At 61.3% G+C, this 25,382-nt stretch overlaps 1 protein-coding gene across 4 annotated transcripts in view; it reads left to right on the top strand.

Moving 5' to 3' along the window:
• The window catches only part of LMF1 (lipase maturation factor 1), an 88,803-nt gene that overhangs the window by 58,514 nt on the left and 4,907 nt on the right, over window positions 1-25,382 (top strand). For all 4 annotated transcript variants that reach the window (XM_047781030.1, XM_047781029.1, XM_047781031.1 and 1 more), the window contains 3 exons: window positions 1,422-1,570; window positions 13,077-13,142; window positions 17,553-17,720. In XM_047781030.1, coding sequence (XP_047636986.1) covers window positions 1,422-1,570; window positions 13,077-13,142; window positions 17,553-17,720 — 383 coding nt within the window. The remainder of the gene's footprint in view (window positions 1-1,421; window positions 1,571-13,076; window positions 13,143-17,552; window positions 17,721-25,382) is intronic.

Raw genomic sequence — 25,382 nt, forward strand, 5'->3', positions numbered from 1 at the left:
TCTGGGTGGTGCAGGGTGCAGGCCGGCGGCTTGGCAAAGGCCTCAAGCCGAGGGAGCCCCCCTCAGCGTCACCCCTGCTGTCACCCTGCTGCTGTTGGGTGCTGCTTTGCCACAGTCTCACCGGCTCCTCTCCAGAACTGCTCAGGGATTGAGTTTCGGAAATTTATGGAACCCAAGAGTAGCTCCACATTTTATTGTGAAAATGTTTCAGGGAGTTCCTGTCGTGACTCAGTGGTTAACGAACCCCACTAGGATCCATGAGGCCTTGGGTTCGATCCCTGGCCTCACTCAGTGGATTAAGGATCCAGCGTCGCCGTGAGCTGTGGTGTAGGTGGCAGACACGGCTCGGATCTGGTCTGGCTGTGGCTGTGGTGTAGGCCATAGATGCGGCTCAGATCCCACGATGCTGGGGTGGAGGCCGGCGGCTACAGCTCTGATCAACCCCTAGCCGGGGAACCTCCACATGCCACAGATGCAGCCCTAAAAAGACAAAAAAAAAAAAAAAAAAGTTCCAACTGTGGAAAACGTCAGCCAGTGCATGGTGTAAACCCTCACGCCCTCCTGCGCTCGGCGGCGCTGGCCCTTGGCCCTGCTGACGTCATCACCTGTGTCTTCCTGATCTTAATGTTGGACGCGTCTCAGAGCACTTTGCCCACGTCAGCGTCTACACAACTGGTCTGAAAACAGGTTCAGAGTTCGTTTAGGTCTTTCTGGGTTTTCGAGGACGAGCTTTACAAAACACTGAAACGCACAGGCCCGAAGGTGCTCTGTGTGCGTCTTGGCCCGTGGGGCACCCCCACAATCCCCCCAGGGGGCCAGATCTGATTTCCTTTCCTCACGTCAGTGTAGTCGTTCTGGAACCGATTTGGGACTGTGGAGCGTGTGCCCTTGTGTCATGCGTCAGCCGCGGCCCATTGTGTCTGAGCTTTGTCGGCATGGGCTCCAAGGGCGAGGGGCAGGCCCCACTGAGAGCCAGCCTGACCCAGCCTGCAAGCAGCTCCCTGTTCCGGGCGACACAGCGTGAGGGCTGTCTCCACTGTCGGAAGCAGAACTCGGGTCTGCTGCGCACACCTGCCTGTGTCTTGTGGGCTCCCCAGCGGGAGGAGTGACTGGTGCCCCTCGGCCGGGGCCAGGCGGGCGTTGCGCGGTGACCTCGGGCGGACGGGACCGCCGTCTGCTCAGCACCTCACTCACGTCTGGCTTCCTTGGTCTCCTCTGTGCCCGTGTCCACCCCGGCGAATGCTCCAGGGTTGTGCCATGGTTGGGGGTGCCTGGCAAAGGGCGGGAGCCGTGGTCTGAGCCGCGGGGGCTCCCAGGGCTGTGTCCCGGCGCCGTCCGTCCCTGCGAAGGCAGGTCGGGGTGTGGCCAAGATTGCCGTGGCTGCTGCTCACACGTCCTCTGTTCTGCTGCCCTCGTTTCAGGATGGGAGTCCCAGCTCCTGGAGACAGGCTTCCTGGGGATTTTCCTGTGCCCTCTCTGGACGCTGTCCCCGTTGCCCAGGGGCACCCCCACGTCCCGAATTGTCCTGTGGGGCTTTCGGTGGCTGATTTTCAGAATCATGCTCGGAGCGGTAAGTTGAGCTTTTTTATTCATCGTATTTGGAGGGAAATGCTCTAAAAAGAAGCCACTGCCTCGCTGCCTCGCTGTCGTGCTCTCCGTCACTTTCCGCGATGCCCGAGGCCCGTCTCTGAGTGCCCGACGCCCTGCTGGCCCCTCGGCCCGGCAGGCTGCTGGGGGAAACAGCCGGGGCATGAGTCCTTTCTCGGGGAAACTCGGGAGCCCCAGCCCCCAGCGCACGAGGAACATCTCGGACATCGGGAAGCAGGCTGGCGGGTCAGGACGTGGCGGTGGCAGCCTCCCGCCCCAGCGAGGCCTGGTGCTCCCCGCTCCCCGTCTGTCTCTCCTGGACGAACACCGCGGGGTCTGGGGTCAGGGTGCGGCTCAGCCCCGGGCGTCCTCTTCCCCTCCCCTGGCGCCCGCCTTCCACCTTCTGCGCCGCCGAGGACCCTGCATGTCTCGGGTTTAAGTGCACCTTCGAGTTTGTCAGAAACGAAATCAGGAGGGAGGTGGGCCTTGGGCAAACGGCTTGACGGCTTCACACGCTCTTCCTCTGCCTCTGCCCTGCTTGTTGCGCTGGAGTCGTCATAAAACCCTCGTGTCTGTTCATCGTCTGAACAAGCTGAGCACCTCTCTGCCTTCATTTGTTCCTCGCGGGGAGACCCGCATGCCCGCAGAGCAGGGGGCCGTGTGACGCGTGCCCCTGCTGCCCGAGGGGCCTCCCAATCCACCGGGGCCCTTCTGGCTCAGGCGGGCGCGGCTGGTCCTCCCGTGCTGTCCTTTTCCCTCCGCGTCGTTAGCACCACGGGCCGCCCCGGCCCTCATCAGCCGTGCGGTTGGACCTGCGCTGCGGGGCGCTGCCCTGCCTGACGACACCCCCCCCCCGCCGCACCTGAGCAGTGGGAGCCCGTCTTGCTGCCCCACCGCCCTACACCTTGGCCAGTGCCACTCTCAGCTGGTGCGCGGCAGCGTCTGCTCTGTGGAGGGGACATGCTGGCCCCTGAGCGGGACGGGCGTCCTCGGGTTCCTTTCAGGGCCCTTGGCGCCCCCTCAGGGGCTTCCCTCCCGGGCACCTGGGCCGTGGCCGTGGTTGGGTTAACTGCCCATCCGTGCTGTGTGGCCGGGGCCCCAGGGGCAGCCCCGAGAGCGCCCATCTGGGACGGGAGAGTGGACGGGTGTGTGGTTGGCGAGCGAGCGGCTCCAGGGCCTGGAAGCCCCGTGCGGGTGGTCGTGCGTCCAGGGTCCGCCATGGAGTACGCTGCATTCCATGAGCCCACATCTCCATGAGGAGGACAGGAGTGGCTCTCTGAGCTCCTTTTGCTGAAACCTGAGCCTGGGAGACGTCTGCTCACCGTACAAATGTTCTCAGCATCAAGGCTGTAGGTCCCTGTCTGTCTAGGACCCAGTTTCAGACGCCCTCTCCGCTGGCTTTGAAGAGCACACATGTGCACACAGAGTCTCTAAGGACTTCCTTGGGGACCCTCCTGGGATGGCAGCTTCCCTGGGTGGGACCCGTAAACGAAGGGCCTGGGTGGAGCGCTGGCCCAACCGGGGGCAGAGGCCTGGCTGGCAGAGCTGACAGGCCGTTCTGAGCATAGTTCAGAACAAACTCCCACGACACCTCCCAGAGGCGGCGAGTCATTCGCGTGTCCAAGGCACCGTTCAGGGCGCTTCGACGGACTCTTGGCCCAGCCGCACCCACGTGTCAGGTGCGCTCAGAGGTGCAGTTAGTCGGCTTGGCCTGGACGTTAGGTGCCCTCAGGCTTCCTCTGGGAGCAGAAGCGTGGAGCTGGCCGGCCAGGGAGGGTGATGAGGTGGCCCTGTTCTCTCGTGGCCTCTGGCAGTGCCTCACATCTGGGGACGGATGGGTCCTTTCAGATGGGACCCAGGCCAGGTGGGGTTGGAGCCTGAGCAGAAGGAAGGGACGCGGCTGTGCCCTTGGACGGCCTTGGCCCCCAGGCACCTGGGGTGCTGTCAGCTCTTCTAGAGGTGGCACCAGGCTGCCCTGCTCTGGGAGCAGCTGGAAACTGGACACACGGTGACACAGCTGTCTTCGTCCCAGACGGCAGACAGGGCATGGGGGGTACAAGGGGGACACTGGAGCCCAGCTCTCAACTGCCTGGCCCTGCGGGGAGCAGAAGGCTGGTGCACAGAGGCGGGGTCTGTGCAGAGAAGGAGCTGTGAGACACGGCGTCACTTCTGTCCCCAGGGCATCCTCTGATCTGAGAAAACGTCAGACGAGCCCTAGCACTGGGACGCTCCTCAGACTCCCTGACCAGCGGGTCAAGTCTCAGCCTTACTTTCAGCCAAAGCCTGAGGGGCCGCTGCACGTTGTCAGCGAGTGGAAGTTGGTGGCATTTGAATAGGGTCGAAATAGTAGTGACACACGTACAGGGTCTCCATGCTGTTTTTACAGCTTTTCTGAAGTCTTAAGTTCTTTTCAAAATAAAAAGTGAAGAGAAAGAGCATGAGCCACTTTGTGCACGTGGAGGAGGGAGACGAGGTTGCTGGCACGGGCACAGGCGGCAGGGGGGTGGGGGGAGGCCCAATTGTTTGAGAAACTGAGTCCTTCAAACAAACAGAAAGCAGCTGCCCCTGAGAAAGGTCCACGCCCAGACGACCTCACCGCTGGGCTTCACTCAACATGTGAAGAAGCAGCGATGCAGACCCTACACACACGCATTCAGAGACGGGGAGGGAGCCCTTTCGAGCTCAGCCTTTGAGGCCGGCGAAGACAGAGGCCTCTCAAGAGAGGGAAGTGACCGGGTCCTTCCAGAGCGCACACCAAGAATTAAGGGATTCGTAGCAAATGATTGCGGAGTCCGTGCGAGGCAGAGGTGGCCGCCGAGGGTGCTCCCCAGAACGCAAGGTCTGGCGGCTGTAGTTCACCGCGGCGCCAGAGGCAACGGAGAGAGAAAAGATGCAGCCGCCCCTGCGAGCCTGGGACAGAATCTCGCAGTTAGTCACAGGAGCAGGAAACCGTCTCAGCCGACTGGCTACGGAAGGAAGCCTCCTCAGCCTGATGAGAGCTCACCACACGGCCCCTACGGCTGGCGCCACACTGGACGGGCAGGAAGGAAGGGTTTTCTGTTGACTGGGAGCAAGGCGCTGGCCGCCGCCACATCCAGGCGACAGCGAGAGGGAGACCGTGGCTCACGCGGTAAAGCAGGCAAAGGGGACGAAAACCCTCGGACCGAGCAGAAGGGGCGACAGCATCTGTGTCCACGGGGGCGACGGTCTCGCATGCAGAGGTCCCGATGGCCCGCAGAGCCAGCGAGCGTGCTTAGCAGAGTTCAGGCCTCCGGGCCCGAGACAGAGTCAGGGCGTTTCCACAGGCCAGCAAAAGCTGTTGGAAAAAGCAAGGTTTAAAACACAGCGCGGAGTTCCCGTCGCGGCTCAGTGAAGACGAATCAGACGAGGATCCTCAAGGACGCACGCTCAGTCCCTGGCCTCGTTCTGTGGGTTAAGGATCCGTGTTGCCGTGAGCCGTGGTGTGGGTCACAGACGCGGCTCGGATCTCCGTTGCTGTGGGGCTGTGGTGTAGACCAGTGCCTACAGCTCTGCTTCGATCTCCAGCCTGGGACCTTCCATCTGCTGCGAGTGCGGCCCCGAAAAGACTATGTATACGTGTGTGTGTGTGTGTGTGTGTGTGTGTGTGTGTGTACACGTACATACAGACCCACGACCCTACATACGGCGGCACCACAGGAACATCCAAAGCCTGAAGATCCTTAGGGAGTTTTCACAGAAGTGCGATTCTGGACCCAGCAGAGCCAGCATGTGGCCATGGACCCAGAGGAGCTGCCGTGCCTGGGCTGTGGCGTAGGGGTGACTCAGGCTAATGCACCCACAGCAGCCCCCCGGCTGCACCTTCAGAATAGGACAGAGGTTGTTTCCTAAAACCTAACAAGAGGCCACCTCAGCGGCTCTCGGGAGGTGGCGCACTAGCCCACAGAGCGCAGAGATGCCCACCTGCCCGCCCTCCCAGCAGCTGTAGGTCTGGCCTGTGCCGTGGACATGCTCATCTAGTTTCTCCTTCCTGCTGACACGGCAGTGACGTCCAGCCCCCGAACTGTCCCACGCAGGCCTCGGGGTGCAGGGCGGTCACGGCATGGGCATGATTGGAACCAGGATTCAGGTCATCCCGCTGCACCACACGTGGGTCTAGCCAACAGAAGTGAGGAGTCAGCGATTCTTGTGGCCGAGGGCGGACCAGGCCCGCTTCCGTCCTTGGAGCAAAGGCCCAGCCACGTGGGGTCCTCTGGGCCTGCCCGCGGGACTAGGAGGTGTCCTGGACGCTGGGATTTCAGACCCACCTTGTCACCTGCAGAAAATGGTAGGCAGTGTGGGCGTCCCTGTCACTGTGCTTAAGCCCTTTAGTGAGGCTTGAGAGATAAAGTTCACTTTCCTCTCAATCTTGACTTTCGTAGCTGTGTTTAAACTGGCCAGACTTTTCACCCAGAGCGTGTTAAATGCCTCTCTGCGCCCCGGAGCCCTCGGCCCTGGTCCCTAGGCTTCTCCCCTGCTTCACAGGCGGTCCTGCACGGCCTGCCCTCGGCGGCTGAGGTTCTGGGGGCTGAGCCAGTGTCCTGCCTGCTGAGAGTTCTCAGACCTGGACGATGCCAGGGGGCGCCCCCTTGGGGGTCAGGCTGAGCCCTGGGGGGTTGAAGACCCGACACCTGTCTCTTTTCTGCACGTCCCTCCAGCCTGGCTCCAGGGGCGCAGGCACATGGCTGTCAGGTGGCCACGCGGGCGTCTCTCCCTCCTTGTAAGAGCCCACCCTGGTGTAAGTGCTGCCCCGGAGAAGAGACGGGCGGTGAAGGCCTCCTGAGTCACCTCAGAGCCAGGAAGCGGGGCTGCCCTGCGGCTGGACGTTGAGGGACGGGCCCTCCCCTCTGGGGCGGCTTCCACGCGCGTGCCCTGTGTGTTCCCGCTGGTCTCACTACAGCTCTTCCGGTGTCTCTGTCCGCATCTCTCCTGGTACTCGGTTATTGCTGCGCCGCACTTGAGGCGTCAAGCACTTAACAGCCTAAATTCTCATTGAGCAAAACTGCAGCCGGGTCAGCGTGTCTCCTGATGAGTGCATCTTCGCTGCGGCTGGTGCGGGTCGTGTCTGTGTGGCGGAACGGAGGGGTTGTGCCATCAGAGGGGGCACTGAGCCTCGGGGCACAAAAGTGTGTTTCCTCTCATACCTGGGCAGGCTGCAGGCGGTGGCCTCGGGTCCCTTCTCGGCCAGCAGCAGGGGCCCGGCTGCTCAGCGCTGCGTGCAGACTGTCCCGTCCTGTGAGCACACCAGGGAAGCCTGTGCGAGACTCGGGGCCGGCTCAGGCCCATGGCACCACCGTCTTCAGGCCAGGAGCCACGGCTGGGCCGTGACTGAAGGGCACCCACGAGAACACTCCCTCCATGGGGTGGCGGGCGCCCTGGAGAGCCTGCCGAAACGACCCCTGGATGCCGTGAGGGTCTGGGACCCATTAGTTTGGCAGCGTCGATGAAAGGGACAAGTTCCTTGACGAATGCAGCTTCGTGAAACCCAGAGAGAGAAGGAAACAGGACGGTGAAGCAGCTCCGCATCTGCTGAGTCAAGTCAATGAGAGAATTTTGTCAGCCCCGCTGCTGGGAAGAAAGCGCAGGCCCAGAATCCAGGGAATTCAGACGTGAAAGAGGAAGTGCTAGCGTCCCGCACGAGCCCTTGGCGCTCGGCGGAGGCAGGATCGCCTCCCAAACTGTCTGCCGTGACGGTGTGAGAGCGACACCAGAATCTGCTGAGGAGGGGACCACGGGGAAGAGATGCTGCATTCCTCGTAAGCAAAGACACAGACCCAGCAAGATCCTGGCGCGTCCGACCTGGCGGTAAGAGGGGCGCGGTTTGTGTCCGGAAGTCAGGGTGGTTTAATAGTTAAAGCTCGATCAATGCGATTCCCTGTGGCGACAGAACAAGGTTGAAGGACTCTTTCAGTCTCAGCAGGTGCGGAGAGCACATGGTACAGCGCAGCGCCCCCTGAGGCCACGTTAGACTGGGCTTCCTGGGCGGCCAGAGGTGAAAGCCATGAAAGCAGTCGCGTGCGGGTAGAAAGCAGTCGCGTGTGGCCGAGGCTCCTGACACCAAATTGGACGTCCCGGCACCACGAGACGAGAGAGAGAGACAGGCATAAAGACTGCCCAGAAAACGAACTGCATCTGTTCACAGACACGACGTGTGCATGTGGACCTTAACCTCCGAGCTCCCGCCATAGCGCAGTGGGTTAAGAACCCGGCCGCAGCAGCTCGGGTCTCTCTGGAGGCGCAGGTTCAATCCCCAGTCCCGAGCAGCCGTGGCATAGGTTGTGACTGTGGCTTAGATTGAGTCCCTGGCCCAGCAACTTCCTGTGGGTGTGACCAGTAAAAAAAAAAAAAAAAAAAGCAGCTGCTAAAGTGAATACATGAATTTAGCAAAGGTTGTAGGAGACAAAGTCAGCATGAGAGACAGACTGTGCTTCACACGCTGCTGACATGTTCGAAAGTAAAATTTGGAAAGCACTCCTGCCATCGCATCGGAGCCCTCAGATACCTCTTAACAGATGATGGGCGTGTGTGAGCCACGCGGTAGAGCTGTAAACACTGCTGGTGTGAGTCTGCGACCCACACAGATGAGGAGACGGGCCGCATTCACGGGGTATCCACGGGGCGCAGACTGCCCTGGCCTGGGGGTGTCGTGTGACCCAGACGTATGTGTGGATTTGAGGCGATGCCTGTCAAACTCCCAACAGGCTTTTTTGGAAACCTGACATGCTGATTGTAAAATTTACGTAGAAATAAAGAGGATCTTGAAAAACAAAGTCGGAGGACGGATCCCTCCTGACTTTTCAGCTTTATTCGAAGCCGAAGTGTGCAACTGCCCTAAACCTGCCCTAAACTGGGAGCCGCACAGCGGGGCCACCGCCCACGCCCGCCGCGGTGCCACGTCGGCTCGGCGGGAGCGAGATGCACGGCTCTCGGACCGTGCTGGCGGGATGTCTACACGGAAGAAGCCAGTGGGCTCCGACCGTGGCTTTGTCTGTCCCGACCTCTCGTCTGAGATGGTTCATCACTTCAACCTAAAAGCAAAAGCAAGAACTTCTTGGAAGACGTAAAAGAAGCCTCTCAGAAGCAGACCTCTCAGGCAGACGCAGAGGCTGCGTTTCCGCCGAGGCGCCAAGCCAGAGCCCGAGGGCAGCCCGGAGTCTCTTTTATTTACAAACATGACGTCCAGAGCCACCAAGTTTGGGGAGTGACAGGCATATAGCTCCCTTGAGGTGGACAGAGATGTCTGGGACAGAGCACAAAAAGCGCTAACCACTGAAGACAACGTTCAGCACATTCGACCTCGTTGACAGTAGATTTTTCCATCATCACATGTGCCGTTACGAAAACCAACAGGCGACCCCCAGACCGCGAAGACTTTCGGGGTGCAGGTTCAGCCGGAACCTCACCTTTAGAACCTGCAGCTGCTCCGCGTCACCGGGGGAGGACCGGCCCCGGCGCGAGTCCGCGAGCTGCAGCTGCATGTGCCCGACAGGCACCTGGTGGGGAGGGTCTGCTGGCCACGGGACTCCTGGCGGTGCAGGTGGTACAGACACGCTCTGGCCAGTTTCCTGCACGGAAACCCATGTCCACGCAGAGGCCAGTCTGCACATGCGACGGCAGCCCTGGGCCCTGTGCACGGATGTGAAGCCTCCAGGGCGTTCGCGGGCCGGGCCGGGCTGGGCGCCAGCCTCCGAGGCAGCCTCGGATGGCCTGGAGGCTGCAGGCACTGGCCGTCGGGGTGAAAACCCCGGGCACCCAGGCAGAGCCAACTGGGGCGGGGGGGCAAGACGGCCTAGCCAGCGGCAGGGGCGCTGCCCGGAACGCGGTCACAGAGCACGGGGCGGGGGGTGGGGGGGGGGGAGGTTTGGGATGGACCGGAATCCTGCGTCCTGTTCTGGGCGGACGCCTGACCGTGCGCAGTCGCGAGCACGCCTGGAACTGGGCATTGCGGGTGTGCATTCGCCTTCCGTGAATCAACCCTCTGCCGGAAGAGGGCGGTGTTTTCCCGCGTGGCCCCTGTGAGTGGCAGCCCTACTAAACCTGCACGCCCCGGCCCTGGCCTGGAGGGCGGGGTGGCTGTGCAGGCCACTGACCCCTCCTCACAGAGGCTCTGGCGGGGTCCACCCTCAGGGTCCAGCGCTGCACCGCGCCCGGGTCCGCTGGTGCTCCGCGAGGCTCCACCTCACTGCCCTCGCCGCCTGGGAGCATCTGGGAGGGATGCTGGCTGCACGGGGCTGCGACAGTGCTGCCAGGTGAGTGTGAGGCCTCCCCCGTGATGTGTCAAGCAGGCGTCCTCATGGCCACCTCCTGGTGAGCCTGTCAGGTCCTGGGATCCCCACTCACTAAGGGGAGCCCGGGTTCTGGTTTGCTCTATCGCATGAGCACCAGCCCTGCCCCAGCCCGGTGCCCTGTGTGGCTCTCGGTGCCTGGCTCAGAGCAGCCAGGGCGAGGGCCATGCCTGGGGCCTGAAACCTGCCAGCCCCTCTCCCTGGCTCCCCGCGGCCCTGGCCCTTTTCACAGGCGCGCTCTCCAGGATTCGGGGAGTGGGCTCAGCGCAACTCCACACACAGCATGAGCGGTTTTTCTCTCTCACCGCGTGTTTCAGCCCCAAGGACCCCCCATCGCCAACGCGGTACCTGCCCCCTGCGTGTGCCCACGTCCCTGATGGATTCTGGTGCTAGATTTCCACCTATTCACACCCTGGAGTCAGGAGGTGTGGGCCCTGCCCCGACCTGGAGAGAAGGGGTTGGCCGGGCCGGGAGGATATGGGGACGGCTGGTCCTGGGAGCCCTCAGGCCAGTCTGCGCTCAGGTGAGACGCGGGTGGGAGCCGAGAGCCGCTGCACTTAAGGCGTCACATGCCTGGGGACGGGGTCCCCTCCACCTGCTTGCAGAGCCTGGGGCCGCAGTGGAATGGGAGGGTCACAGCTCAGGGAGAACGGAGGCGCCTGCGCCCACCTGCGAATGGGGCAGCTCCCCGACTGGCACACCAGCCACACCTGCAGACCCTTTCTCCGTGCCCACGGCTCCCGGGCAGGCCCAGGAAGCGTGTCCTTTGAGGAAAAGGCCTCGTGGCCTGTGTTCACGGGGAGGGATTTCCAGAGCAGACCGAGATTCCAACACTCAGAGACCGGGGGCCGTGTGTGTGCAAAGTGGGGGCACTGCCAGGGCCACTCTGGCTCAAGACCCCGAGGCCCCCCCTCACCACCACAGGCCCAGGAGCCCCCGCCCCTGTGAGTGTGATGGCATTTGTGCAGCGTTACAGAAACCGAGGCTATTTCTGTGACACAAGGCCTGGCCTTTCCCCATCTGCAAGTGGGAGAGTTTAAGAAGCGTGTTCTCGGAGTGTGAGCTTCAGAGAAAAGCCGCTCCGTGCCCCCTGGGCGCCAGCCCCCACCCGCTGCCTGCACGGCCCCCTGGGTCGCCCGGAATGTTCCTGAGTCCTGGCACCTTCCCTTTCCCCGGGCGATGGGGTGGTGTGCACGGCCATGGGTCACTCGGTGCCTTACTGGCCTGTCTGTGCCATTTTTCTTTGATTAATTTTGGGCTGAAAAAGGCTCAAAGGAGGCTTTGTTCCTTTGACACTTACTCTGGAAGAAAAAAAAATCCGTGGAAAATCTGACATCTGCATTGTGGAGAGAAGTCAGTAGATGGAGGAATGTAATTATTCTCTGCTCCCAGAAGAATGTTTCAGACTTTTAAGTGGCTCATATCAGCTTAGAATTTGAATGACATTTTAATTATTTTGTTTTTTTTCTTCTTTGCCTGGTTTGAGTCTCCAAAGAGAACCCCTCCCGGGTTCCGAAGGCGGTAGGGAGCCCGCGCTCACGGGGAGTGTCGTGTGACAAGGGCTGCGTTTCCTGCCCAGCGAGCAGGCACGTTTTCACCCGAAGCTGCGCTTCATCCGCGCCAGGCACACGCCTGGCTCCCGGAAGGGCTGTCTTCCACGCGTTCGCGACTGCGCCCAGCGGGTCCCCAGCGGAAGTGGGCTCCTTGCACTTCAGTGACCCAAGCAAACCCAATCCCCCAGAGCCGAGACCGCCCGTGTCTCAGAGTGACCCACCCAGCGCCGCCAGGCTCCCGTGACACGAGGGTTCCAGCCCCCAGAGGGGTGGACACGGAAGCGGGTAGTGGCTCCCTCCACGACCAGCTGCACAGCAAGCACTGGCATTGACCGCGGTCCCCCGGGGTCACAGTGTGGCTGCCACGCAGTTCCCCAACTTCCCTGTGGTTTCTCGGCCCTGCTCCTTGGGGTGTCGCTGCGTCTGTGCCACTCCCACCCTCCCCGGGGCCAGGCCGGGTGTTGGTTGCTCTCTCAGCCCATCCTTGGCTCCGCATCCAGACAAGTCCCGAGTGGGACGCGTCTCACATCCTGGACGGTCATCCGCCCTGCTGGCCGTGCGGCTACAGAGGCCCCGTCCACCGCCGCCCTCCCATCCTGGCCCAGAGCTTCAGCTGCTTTCAAACCCAGCACCAGCGTCGCACTGTGGCTGCGAGGGTGTTTGGGGGCCATGACTCGACTCCTGGGAGGAAGGCACCCTGGATGCCCCGTGGGTGCAGGGGCGAAGCTGAGGGCACTTGCCTGGAGCCACTGCGGCTGCAGAGACCACGACCACGAGTTTTGTTTCTTTGTGACGCGGTTTGTTTCCCACCTTCCAGCCCAGCTGCCCCGGGACGGGCCTTGGGGCCACATCTCTGCACCTCGAGCAGCAGTTTTACTCCTGTTGGGGACGGCTTACTTCTGACTGAGGGACTAAGTGGGCAGGTGGGAGGCAGACATGTGAGCTGACCGTCCCCCCTGCGCCCACAGGTGGCCTGACGGCCACTGCACGGCGAGGGACGCTCAGAGTTGCCAAGACGCTTGTGCGCAGGCTGCTCCCGGGGTCTGTCACCTTGGCAGCCAGGACGCTGTCCCTTCCCGCATCTTCCTTGTTGTCTGCAGACGTCGCTAGTGGCGGTCACGTGCTCTGCAGTGTCTGAAGCCTCGCGACCGTGCTGGGTGGTGATGCTCAGTCTAAAAGGCGGGTTTTAAAGAGAGCGGGGGCCTGACCTTGGGGAGAGGAAGCAGTGTTCTTTTCACCTGCATTTGCTGGGGTTTTGGGGTTTTTCTTTTGTCTTTTTAGGGCCGCGCCCACAGCATGTGGAGGTTCCCAGGCTAGGGGTCAAATCGGAGTTGCAGCCATCGGCCTGCACCAGAGCCGCAGGCACAGCCACACCCGAGCCAAGTCGCATCTGCGACCTATGACACAGCTCGTGGCAACGCCGGATCCTTTACCTGCTGAGCGAGGCCAGGGGTCGAACCCACGTCCTCATGGTTCCTAGTCAGATCCGTCAACTACTGCGCCACGACGGGAACGTCTGCATTTGCTGTCTGTCCTCAGAAGCCGCGCACGCCTCTCCTGACCCTTTGTCTGGGTTTTCTTTGGCCTCACTCCTCCGGTGACGCTCTGGTTTCTGTTCTCCGTCTCTTCACAGGGCCTGATCAAGATCCGGGGGGACCGGTGCTGGCGGGACCTCACCTGCATGGATTTCCACTATGAGGTGAGTGGTGCGGCCGGGCAGCAGTGTCGGGTGTGGGCGCCGGCCAAGTGCACCATCCACGTCCAGGGACCCGGCCCCCTGCGCACACGCAGCCTTGAGGGCCGCAGCTCGCTCATCCCCACATCCTCCTGCATCCCGTGCTCTGGGGCCAGGCAGGGACCAGCGACCAGGTGGCTTCTAGAGGGTCCCGCCTGCTCGGCTGGCGGGACGGGGTCCCTCTACTGTATCCTCGAGGCCAGAGCTTTCTGGGCCCAGGGCTGCCTGTCAGGCAGGCGTGGTCTTCCTTGCTCCGAACCCACCTGCTCTCCTCCCTTCTGCCACCACTGGTCCCAGGTCCCCCCGGCCCTTGTTCCCTTCTCTCCTGCCCAAGGACCCACGTCCCTGCCTGGGTCCCAGAGCCAGTGTTTCCCCCTGGAAGCGTCGGAGGGGAGATGTCTGCAGCTCGGCGGGTGGGGCGGGGCCCCGTGAGCTGGGCGAGGGCCTTCCGTGCTGCCCTGGGCCCACCCATGAGCCCCCAGGGCCATCCACTCAACCTGACAGCTTGTGAGGACCGCGCCCCCCAAAGGGCAGCCGTCCAGCTCCTGGGCCCAAGTCCTGCTTCAGGTCAGAGCAGGGGTCTTGGCGAGCAGAGCGGCCTGAAGAGCTCTCGCCCACGTGCGTCTTGGCCGGGACGTGGACTTAGCTGCACTCCGGGCGGCCCTACAAGCCCTGGCCCCTCAGCTCTGGAGGATCTGGGCAGTGGTGGGCAGAGCCAGGTCCTGGGGACAAGGCCCACGGGCTGTGATGTCCACGGAGTGGGAGGTCAGGGCCACTGGGAGCCAACGTTCTAGAATGGTCTCGGCCCACTGAGGACCAGGGACTGCGGTCTGACGCTCAGAGATGAGAGCGGCCATGGAGGCCATGGTGTCACAGCCCTGCTGTCCCAGAGCGTGGGGGGCGGCTCAGGGCACAGCCCTTTGGAGGGACGGAAGCCCCAACCCCTTCCTGCAGCAGAAGCCTTTCCTCCACGGGGTCCTGTTTCAGCACCGCTTTGCAAACGGAATCGGCATGAGGATCCCCGGTGATGTCGGGAGGAACCCCTCGTGCGGCTGGCAGACGCAGAGCCGCCGTCACCCCTTTGAAGTGGCTCGTCCTGGGTGACCTGGATGCTCAGCTGTGGCCGCAGCAACAGTGGGGCCTGTGGGAGGGAGCCGAGCAGCAGGGGAGGGGCCCTCAGCTGAGACGAGGGCTCAGGCCCGTCGCCCCTCCTGCTGCTTCCACTCCACCGCAAACTCTGCCTGTAGCTCTGCTGACAGCCCCGGGCTGCCCCGTCCCCGCGTCCCCCCTTCCCCAAGGAGCCGAATCTGCCCTTTGGGGCCCAGAGAAGGTCCTGGCGGCTGAAGCCTGTTCCCGACAAGCGAGAAGCAGGGACACAAGGGCTTCGATTTCTGCGCAGGCGGCCTGTGCTGCCTCTGTCCTCAGCGGCCAGACTGGAGCGCCCGGCAGATGTCCCTCAGCTGCAGGGAGTGTCTGGTCCCATCGTGAGGGCTGCTCCCCGGGGCGCGAGGGCCTCGCTGCAGGTGGTTCAGCCCTCGGCTCAGAGGCGCACTGGTCAGGTGCCACGAACCAGACAGACGCGGCTGAGCAGGTTGGAGTGGCCTCGTTGGATGGCTTTTCACAGCTGGTGGCCGTCAGACGGCGGGAGGTGGGGGAGCACAGCGGCCACTCACATCTTGTCCAGGCGGCTTCAAGAGCCCGTGCCCTCAGCGGCCACCTCACGCTCCCAAGGCCTCTGCTCCGAGCAGGTGGATCAGGGTCCGACCTTCTTCCCTCCGGGGTCCTGCGTGCCTCGGGAACCTCCAGGCTCTGCACTGGCCGTGTCGCTGAGCCTGCAGCCCACGCCTCAACTGCTTGCTTGTAAGGGAGTGTCCACGCAGCCTAGGCGCCTCCAGGGCGACCTGTCTGCAAGCGGCCTCTTTCTCCCTCTGTCGGTGCCCAAACAAGGTGAGCAAGTCACGCTCTCGTTTTGCTCCGAAGTCCCACGTGCAGAGCTGACCTTGAACCCAGGACGTAAATCACTTTCCACTCCCTTTACTTGTCACATCCCACAGCCTCGCGCCCACAGAGGCAGCCTTTGCATCCAGTGGCGTGGGGCTGCCAGCCTGCAGGGCACCCAGAGCCCGACCTTGGAGCAGAAGCTGGGCGTGCGGCTGTGGTGGGCGCTGCCCTGCACCCTTGCCCCAAGCCGCCGCGTGGTGCTCGCCAAGGCCCCCCCGGGCGCCGGGCGTTCCCACGCGCTCTGTTTCTCTCTCTCTGGGAACCTGACGAAGGTGCAGGCAGCCTCTGCTGGCATTTCTAGTTGCTCGCTTGGGGTCCGGAAGGTCTGACTGCCCGTCACGGGGCAGGGCGACAAGCGGGAAGGTCACTGGGGCATTTCGTCTCAGAGTCTGCGTTGTGCTGCTGGCACCCCGGGTCTGCGAGCGGGCGGGAGCTTGCCCTCCGCGCTGTCTCTGGCCATCGGCAGAGGCGAGGCCCTCAGCCCCGGGGAGTCACTGGTCCCTCTGCCAGAACCAGGGCGGGGCCTGAACTGGGCCTGACGTGGGGGAAGCCAGGCTGGCCGCCCGGGCACCATTCCAGGGGCAGCCAGGAAAGAGTGTGGCCCGTCTGCTGTGCAGTCCTGTCCAGGGGCCACTCACCGCGTCCAGAAACTTTCTGCTGTTGGAAAAAGCTGGACCATTTGGAACGGCTTTGCTGCAGCCGTGTTGTGTCGTTGAGGGAGGCGGATGTGAACCACCAGCACGGCTTCCCTCCGCTCAGGCACCCCTCGCTGCGTGGTCGGTCTGGCGTTGGGAAGTACAGGCCTTTGAGCAGGAGCAGCCAACCACCCTGCCCCCCACACCCCACCGAGCTGCCCCCAGCCCTGCGCCCCCTTCCCTAGAGGGGCTGCCTCTCCGTGTCAGACCCGCGCTCCACGTTCACAAGCTGGAGCCTGTGCAGCCAAGACAGGGCGAGGACATGCACGAAGGCAGGTGGACAAGCCAGGCTGGCGGGGGCTCCCAAGACAGTGACACCCGGGGGGGGTTTCTAACGGGGGCGCCGCTGGGGACCTGTGGGTGCAGACGGTGGATTCATCTGGGCGCCCCTGTGCTGTGCTCCTGGGAGACGTGGAGCGAGGTCTTCAGAGCTCACCTCAGAAGGCGCGGGGACACCACGGCGAGAGGAGGGCACTGGAGGGACGGGGACGCGGGGTGGCTGGGGTGCCTCACTGGGCTTGTAACTTCGAGTCGGAAATGGTGTCCAAGTGGTGAGTCATCAGGGAAGTTCTCCCCAGGCTGCCACCCCTGCCGCTGGGCCCGACTCGGGGACCCCTCCCATTGGAGGGTCAGGCGGGGGAACAGTCTCCAGGGCACCCAGGCCTGACCGGTGGGTCCCCGCACCCAGCGCACCCCGGGTTCCTTGGTGCCCACAGCTCATTGGAGGGAGTCAGGCCCAGCAGGCAGAGGGAGACGCTCCACAGTTGCCGAGGCTAGGGGCGCGTGGTTGGGGCGGTCGGTGTTCCGGCAGCAGCTGCAGGGGGCACTTGCTTCTGCTGGGCTCTAAATCGCGTCTGCTGCAAGTCCGTCAATGTCAGCAGAACAGTCTGTTTCCAAACTGGCACCCTTGTGGCCCCACCTGGTTCACTGTCCGTCTCCCTGGCCCAGCCTTTCCCGCTGACGGTGGATGGCAGCTGCGGTGTGTGTGCGGGTGTGTGCGCTGTGTTTGTGCAGAGGGCACAAAGCCCTGGAGGCAGCAGCCGGCTCTGCACGGAGGGCTGCCCACACACACCCTTCACCAGCGGCTGGACGCCCACACCAGGCCGCCCCAACCCCCACGGTGTCAGCACTGTGGCCCCTCTGAGTGTGGCTGGCCACGTGTATTGGGGAGGGCGGAGGTGCTGGGCCCTGGCAGCCGGCAGCACGGCTGAGTCAACACGCGGACCTCGGGGACCTGTGTGGCCCGTGCACACGTGGAGACTATAGCCAGGAACACACACGTGGGGCCAGGACCCCGAGCACCCCGCGGTCCCACCTCCTTGCCCCTGCCCTGTCCCTTCTCAGGGGCTCTCCAGCACCTGTGCAGCCCAGAGCTCTGACCATAGATACCCCCAGCATCTGAGCTGCCACATCTGTGGGGATCCCTGAAGGGGTGGGTGTCAGAATTACAGGACGCCAGGTGGGTGGAGAAGGGCAGGACATGTGGCCTGGTGCTCCCGTCCAGTGACACGTCTTGGCTGCGTGTGAGCTGCTGGAGGGCGGGCAGCAGTGCCCAGACATCCCCCTCACCACCCGAGCCCGCCTCGCCTCCAGGCGGCCGGCAGGGAGAGGGCCGGGGCCAGGGTGCCTTTGGGCGGGTGCTCTGGGCGCAGCTCACGGGCCCCCTTTGGACCCACAGACGCAGCCGGTGCCCAACCCCATGGCCTACGTCCTGCACCACTCCCCGTGGTGGTTCCACCGCTTCGAGACCCTCAGCAACCACTTCCTGGAACTCGTGGTCCCCTTCTTCGTCTTCCTGGGACGCCGCATGTGCATCCTCCACGGAGCCTTGCAGATCCTGTTCCAGGTGAGCGTCTGCCTGTCGGCTCCCAGCGGACACGGGCTGGGATTGTCGCTCCTGCGTCCCGTGTGCCGTGTTTATTGTTGCGAGACCTGCTGGCCCCTGTGGCCACCGCCTCTCTGTTCCTGGTGCTGCTGCCCCGGACGGGTGGCACGTGCAGGGGCGGCGGGAGTGGGAGTCCCGCTGGTAGCGTGGCTGCCGGCCTGTCTGTTGTGCCCGCCTCGACCTAAGGTTCTCTCCGGCTTCTGTCTCCCGGGGAGCGGTGGCGTATGGCGTTGATCTTCGTTTGCGGTGTGTCTCACGTCATGCATGGGTGTTAGGCTTTAGCAAATGGCTTGTCCACCATTGGCTGCGAGCTCGCTTCTCTCGCCATGCTCGTTCGGGTGAATGACGCCAGAGCTAACGTGGAACAGTTCCGCCCTCCAAGGGAGGGCCACCCTGCCTGTGCCACGCGTGTGTTAATGTTAGTGGGTGGAACCTGCCACCTCTTTGCTGCTCGTGGTTGTGAGTTTTCCATCGCATGGGCCTTGCTGGCCGCGCCCCAGGCCTCACCCTTGCCGGCAGGACGGAGCCAGTGCCCGGTGTCAGGCCTGGGAGGACTCTCTGTGGCCACTGACCTTTCTGTGGCAGCTATGTGCAGGGTCGGCGTTTCTTCGGGAGGCAATTTGAGTGGCAAACCGGAACGTGGCCATTGCGTCCGTTTTCCGCTGAACTGCTCAGGGCACCAGGCCTAGACGTCTGCAGAGTCTGGTTTGAGTCCTTTCCGTTGCTCTTGTGACAGCACAGACAGGATTCCTTCTCCAAGGAGGCTGACAAAATTTTTTTTTTTTTTTTTTTTGCCTCAACCATGGCATGTGGAAGTTCCTGGCCAAGGATCAAACGTGTGCCACAGCAGCAACCTAAGCCACTGCAGCGATGCTGGGTCCTTAACCCGCCGCACCACAAGGGAACTCCAGAGGCTGATTTTCTCTAAGTAAGAGGTTCACATATCTTGGTTGGTGCATTTGCATTTTATTTCTACATCTTCATATTTTCTTTTTGCTCTTTTTAGCTTTCTTTTGAGGTTTTTCTCATCCCAGTCTTCCCCTCTCCTAATTAGCAAGTTACACGCTCTGTTTCTTTCAGGCAGTACACACTTCCTAACTGAAGGTCTAAACCAAATCGCATTCTTGCTTGTGCCGTGAATGGGAGTCTCCCCGTGGCCACGAGATGATTTCATCCTCACCCCTACTTGCCCACCTATCTTTGCTGCCGATATTTAAGCTCTATTTTTCTGTTGTTTTTAAGTAATAATTTTTTTTCTGTCTTTTTAGGGCTGCACTGGCAGCATATGGAGGTTCCCAGGCTAGGGGTCAAATTGGAGCTACAGCTGCCGGTCTACACCACAGCAACTCAGGATCCAAGCCACATCTGCAACCTACACCACAGCTCACAGCAACGCCAGATCCTTAACCTACTGAGCGAGGCCAGGGATCGAACCCACGTCCTCACAGATGCTCGTTGGGTTTGTTAACCACTGAGCCATGACGGGAACTCCTAACTAACAATTTCTTTAAGAACAATTTTAGATTTACAGAAACGTGAGCAGAGTTCCCACACCTCCCTACACACACACATGCACACGCACACGCCCGCAGCTTCCCCGTGAACGTCTTGCATTCCTCATACAGTTGCTGCACCTAAGCAGCCGGTGTTGGTCCCTTGGTGTTAACTAACGTCATACGGACTCATTTCACTGCCCTGGAAGATCCTCTGGGCTCCTCCCTCCTCCCCCCAGCCCCCGGCAACCGCTGGTGTCTTTGTGTCCTCAGAGGTCTGCTGCTCCCAGAATGTGCTGTGGTCGGAGTCACCCAGATGCGGCCTCTCCAGACCAGCTTCACTCGGTAACACGTATTTGAGGTTCCTGGCGTCTTTCTGTGGGTTTAGAGCTCTCTCTTTTTATTGCTAAAGAGTCCATTGTCTGGACGCACCACAGTTTATCCATAAAATCCAGACTTGGCTGGAGGGCAAAACCCTTGCTGCCAACAACAGCCTCAAGGGACCCCTCAGGAGGCCAGGCCCCGTGCGCACCTCAGCCTCGTGGTCCCGTCATCCCAAGCAGAGAGGCTCGGGCATCCGTGGCAGTGCCTGCCAGCCTGGGCCCTGCCTCACACTGGACCTCCCCCCTCATCTGAGGGCCCCCGCTGGCAGCTCCCCCCTCCCTCTACCTGCACAGTCCGTGGTCTAGGCCCCCAGGCACCTCAGGGACCCACCTGGCACAGCCCCAGCGGGAATCGGGTCTGCTCAGACGTGGCAGTCGCCACGGTGCCCACGGGTCATTCTCAAGGCCACGGGACGTTGCTCAGCTGCTGATGGAGCTGCTTTTACAACAAGCCTTGGACCGCCCAGGGCCTGCACTGACCTGTCCCCACCCGCTGCCCTCTCCCCAGATAAGCCGAGGTCCAGTTTTGAAAATAACCGAGTGAGCCCCCCATGGTGCAGCAGGTTAAGGGCCCAGCAGCTTCGCTCCAGGTTTGACCCCTGGCCTGGGACCTTCCACGAGCTGTGGGTGCAGCCCACATGCTGGCTTTAATGGAACCGAAGGGACCTGGAGCTGGTGGTGCAGGTGGAGGGGCTCCGCTACTTGAGCAGAGGACGGGGAGATGGTGTGTTGGCCTTCCCCCAAAGTGCCCTTCCTTGTTCCCGATGCCGTGCTTCAGGATAAGAAGCGGCTACCCAGCCCCGGCTTAGGGCACTAGGGCACCTGCGCCTCCGTTGCGGGTCTACGCAGACACGGGGGCTCGGGCGTAGGCGGCCCCCGGCAGCTCAGGCCACGTGGTCGGGTCTTGATGCAGTCCTGGGTCTTCTTCCTGGGTGGACAGTGCTGGATGGCGGGGGCGCAGGGGGCACAGCGGCACCTCAGGAGGCCTTGCTACCAACGCCTGGCTCTGGATGTTGCTCCTCAAGGCCAGCAGTGCACTTGCCTTCTGTTCCCAAGGCCCCAGGGGACACACGCCAGGTGTGTGCCCCACGCCCACCACCCCGCCTGCAGCGCACCTGGAACAAGGTGGGGCCCAGCCCAGGCTTCGGCCCTTCTCAGAGGCCTGGACTCAAGCCCCCGGGGGCCGGGCCCCCGCAGTGCAGGGCAGAGAGGGCCGGCGGCACGTGTCCAGCCCCCACGGGCAGTGTGGGGGCGCAGGCTCCCGTGGGCTTGCGCGTCGCTCCCGTCTCTGCGCCCGTGACCTCACGGTCCCTGGTTCTGTTTGTTTCTTTTGGTTTCTCAGGAGAGGGTTGGGGGTGTGAGCATGCTCACATCCTCCTACACTTGGTTTGCACAGCTGTACCGGAAGGTTCTGCAGAGCCTCCAGCGGCAAGCGTTGTCTTCTCGGACAGGCACCCCACCCCCACCCCGGACCCTTCCTCTGATGCCAAGAGACCTTGGAGGGGCCGTGGGCCGTGCAGAGAGGCACCTCACCCTGCAGCTTCCCCCCCAAGCCCGTCCTGCTCTTTCTGATCCATGATGTCACCTCAGTCCGGGGGAGAAGACCATGGCTGCAGGCACGGAGAGCTGCCTCCACCAGCCCCGTGACCTGCCTGGAGCTGGGGTCACAGTGTAACTGGCCTCAGAAAGTCGCTTGTAAGCAGGCATGTCCTCTGCAAGGCTGTGGGAGCCCAGCAGGGTGGTGGGGTCCCCACATACCTGTCCCCTCCCTTCAGGGGCGTCTCCTGCAGCGTCTCATGGGCGCGGGGCCCCACCCACACCGTCTTCCCACCCACCCCCGATGCAGGGGGACAGCCGGCACGTGCACACCTGAATCCCGGAGCGAGGACTGTGAATCCTTGGGGCTCCTGCTGCTTTATCAGAAGTGGGGTTCTGTCCCCAAAACTGCCCAGTAAACCCTAGTTCTCCATCAGGGGCCCCCAGGCTGGGCTTGGGGTGGAGTGACTGGGGGGATATATTTGGGAAATGCTTGTTTCAGGGCCCCAGTGACTCTCCCCCCCCCCCCAAGGCAGGACCAGGGCAGGGGAGTCGGGTGGGGGAAGCCAGGTGTCGCTCAGGGGTCCTCAGGGCCCTTACCCCAGTAGAAGTGCTGGGTCTCAGGGGTCCTGCTGCACAGGAACATTCCAGGTCCCAGCTTGGGTGCCAGCGGCCTTAGCCCCCACCTCCTGCTGGGACACCGGGGCTGAGGGTGACAGCCTCTCGCCTGTGCTCACGCTTGGGAGTGGCTGCTTTCCCAATTCCCCTTTTCAAAGGTGGACGAACTCCCCTGGGGCTCTTCCTTGGCCTCCAAGGACCCTGATCAAGTCTGCCACCCCGTGGTGGCCATGAGTGGGTGCGACTCTGGCCCCCAGTGGGGTGGCCTCCCTCCAGAAGGGCTCAGGTGCCAGCCAGGCCAGCAAGACAGCAGTGTAGCCCCACACTGAAGCCAGGGGAAGCCTGTGCAGCATCACTGCTGTGGAAGCTCGCTGGCCGAGGCCCCATGCCCCTGCCCCCGGGGTGTGGCCCTCACGGGTCCACAGGCACCAAGGGTCTCCGCCCCGCCTCAGTGGCACTTCTCGTTTTGAATGGAAAACAGCTACGGTTTGGGACAGACACAGGGAAGGGAAGGACCCCCACGGCCCCTGATGGTCACGGGTGGGGCCTCCCCACCCCAAGAGCGTGTGCTCAGCCACAATGTGCTCCCTCACCGGTGAGGCTCTCGGCCGTGCTCCCGGTGACTGCAACAGCATGCGGGACTCTACGTGAAGTGAACAGACACCGGTGAGTTTGCTACTTGCCCGCGTTCGTGGTTTCCAGCCCCTGCCCCTCTGTGTGCAGCCTGCTCAGTTCCTCGTTTCCCAGCATTTCTTAGCAGCAGCAGCCATTGGAGGTCAGTCCCCCGTTTGTGCGTCTCTGCCGGCCAGGGATCGAACCTGCGTCCTGGATCCTGGTTGGGTTCATTACTGCTCAGCCACGATGGGAACTCCCTTTTTGTGATTTCTTGGGCTTTGGTGACCCATGCCTTTCTAGAGAACTTTCTTCATGTTGTGTCTGTCCCCTTTCCTTCCAGGGGCTTAAATCCCACGTCTCTCCCCCGAGGCCGGAGGGGCTGCTTGGGCTCTGCTCAGCGTTGCTTCTCCCTGTGCTTCACTTTAGAAAGTTCCTGTTGTGCTGGTCTCACCTGTTCCTTTACGGTGTCGGTTTTGTCAGAAGTCTTCCCAGTAACATCTCGTGTGTTACCTTTAAATGCTCGAATCACCACCTGGTTCTCGGGAGGTTTCCCGTTTCTCTCACCACGTTTTCCTTTAAATCCCTTCATTTTGGACAGCGGCTCTTATGCACTAGCTTCAGACTCTGGTTTCCAATGCTGCCACCAGCCTAGCTTGTCTCTGCCTGGGCCTCGCATGCTTCCTGCTCCAACTTGCGTCCGTCCGGTTGGGTGCTGGGCGCGAGGTGGTGCTGCTAGGTCTCTCCCGACAGCACCTAATTGATCTGCGGGTCCGTTGCACAGGACGGCCACACAGGCTCTGCCACGGGCCTGGCTCTGGGTGCAGGTGTGCAGAACGCAGCTTCCAGACCTGCGTCAACTCAGTGTCGGCCCCAGGGCCCCCAGCTCGTGTGCCGCCTTCTGCGCCCGTGTGGCACGCCAGCCCCTCCGCTTCCCCAGCTTCAGGGTTCTGCCCCGGCTCCCCCCTCCGGGGTCCCCGGACCCGGGCAGGAGTCCTGCAGCACCCAGGCCCGGGTCGTAGCTGCTTCGTCTTGGTCCAAAACACAGTTGTTTGGGTGGAGGGTCCAGTTCCACTTCCTCCCTCTTGGCCTGAACCCAGAGTCGCTGGCGGAGTTCTAACCTGGAAGTGGGAACAGCACGGGGCCACCGAACCATAAGGCAGGATGACGGCCGCGACCTGGGCCCCGAGGGTAAAGGAGGACGGGGTGGGGAACAAGCCAGCATCGTCTGCTCCCAGGCCTTGGGAAACCCAGCTCCGTGCAGCGGGAGGAAGTTTACACCTCGAGGGCGAGATGCAGGAGGCGCGCACAGGTTGCCCCAGGCCTCCCTCTCCAATGTCCTCCTGGCGGCTGGGGGGGGGGGGGGCTGGGGCGATGCAGAGCCTCAGGCTCAGCTCGGCGCTTGGCTGGGAGCCAGGCCCAGTGGCCGCATCCTCATCCTTTTCGACGTCCTCACTGCTGCCCACCTGCTGGAGGAGGGTGAGTGGCGAGCCCACCAGGAACTCAGCTCAGCAGACAGGCATCTGTGAGCCACCTTCCCACACTTCCTTTTTTTCTCATTTTTTTGCATTTTTTAGTCTAAATGCTTACACTGTTTTTACTCCCCCCCCCCTTTTTTTCTTTTTGGCCTTGCTCACAACATGCAAAGTTTTCCAGGCCAGGGATCAAACCTGTGCCACAGCTGTAACCTGAGCTGCTGCAGGGACAACACGAGATCCTTAACCTGCTGGCCACATTGGGAACTCCTCTACTATTTTACATCTTTTTTCTTAACATCTTTTTTTTTTCATTTTACAATGATTTTTTTTTTTTTCATTAAAGCTAGTTTAAAGGGTTCTGTCAATTTTCTGTTGCACAGCACGGTGACCCGGTCACACATACATGTATACATTTCTCACATTATCACGCTCCATTGTAAGTGACTAGATATAGTTCCACCCAGTGCCAAACAGCAGGATCCCACTGCTTATCCGTTCCAAAGGCTATAGTTTGCATCTCTTAACCCCCAAATTCCCACCCACTCCCCCTCCCTCTTGGCAACCACAGGTCTGTTCTCCAAGTCCATGACTTTCTTTTCTGTGGAAAGGTTCATTTGTGCCGTATATTAGATTCCAGGTATAAGTGGTATCATATGGTATTTGTCTTTTTCACTTCACTTAGCAGGAGAGTCTCTAGTTCTATCCATGTTGCTGCAAATGGCATTATTTTTGTTCTTTTTTTATGGCTGAGTAGTATTCCATTGTATAGATATACCATATCTTCTTAATCCAATCATCTGTCAATGGACATTTAGGTTGTTTCCATGTCTTGGCTATTGTGAATAGTGCTAGAACTTACAGGTGCATGTGTCTTTTTCAAAGAAAGTTTTGTCCAGATACATGCTCAGGAGTGGCATTGCTGGGTCATATGGTAGCTCTATATTTAGTTTTCTGAACAACCTCTGTACTGTTCTCCAGAGTGGTTGTACCAGTTTACATTCCCCCAACAGTGCAGGAGGGTTCCCTTTTCTCCACACCCTCTCCAGCACTTATTTGTGGATTTCCTGATGATGGCTATTCTGCCTGGTGTGAGGTGGTATCTCACGGTAGTTTTGTTTGTTTGTTTGTTTGTTTTTGTTTTTTGCTTTTTTTTTTTTTGCTTAGGACCCAACCCACAGAATATGGAGGTTCCCAGGCTGGGTGTCAAATTGGAGCTACAGCTGCCAGCCTCTACCACAGCCACAGCAAGGAAGGATCCAAGCCAAGCCATGCCTGTAACTTACGCCACACCAACGCCAGATCCTTAACCCACTGAGCAAGGCCAAGGGTTGAACCCATGACCTCATAGTTGCTAGTTGGATTCTTTTCCACTGTGCCACAATGGGAACTCCTCTCACGGTAGTTTTGATTTGCATTTCTCTAATAATCAGTGACGTTGAGCATTTTTTCATGTGCTTGTTGGCCATCCATATATCTTCTTCGGAGAAATATCAATTCAGGTCT

Source organism: Phacochoerus africanus, chromosome 5 (assembly GCF_016906955.1).
Source record: "Phacochoerus africanus isolate WHEZ1 chromosome 5, ROS_Pafr_v1, whole genome shotgun sequence".
Taxonomy (NCBI): domain Eukaryota; kingdom Metazoa; phylum Chordata; class Mammalia; order Artiodactyla; family Suidae; genus Phacochoerus; species Phacochoerus africanus.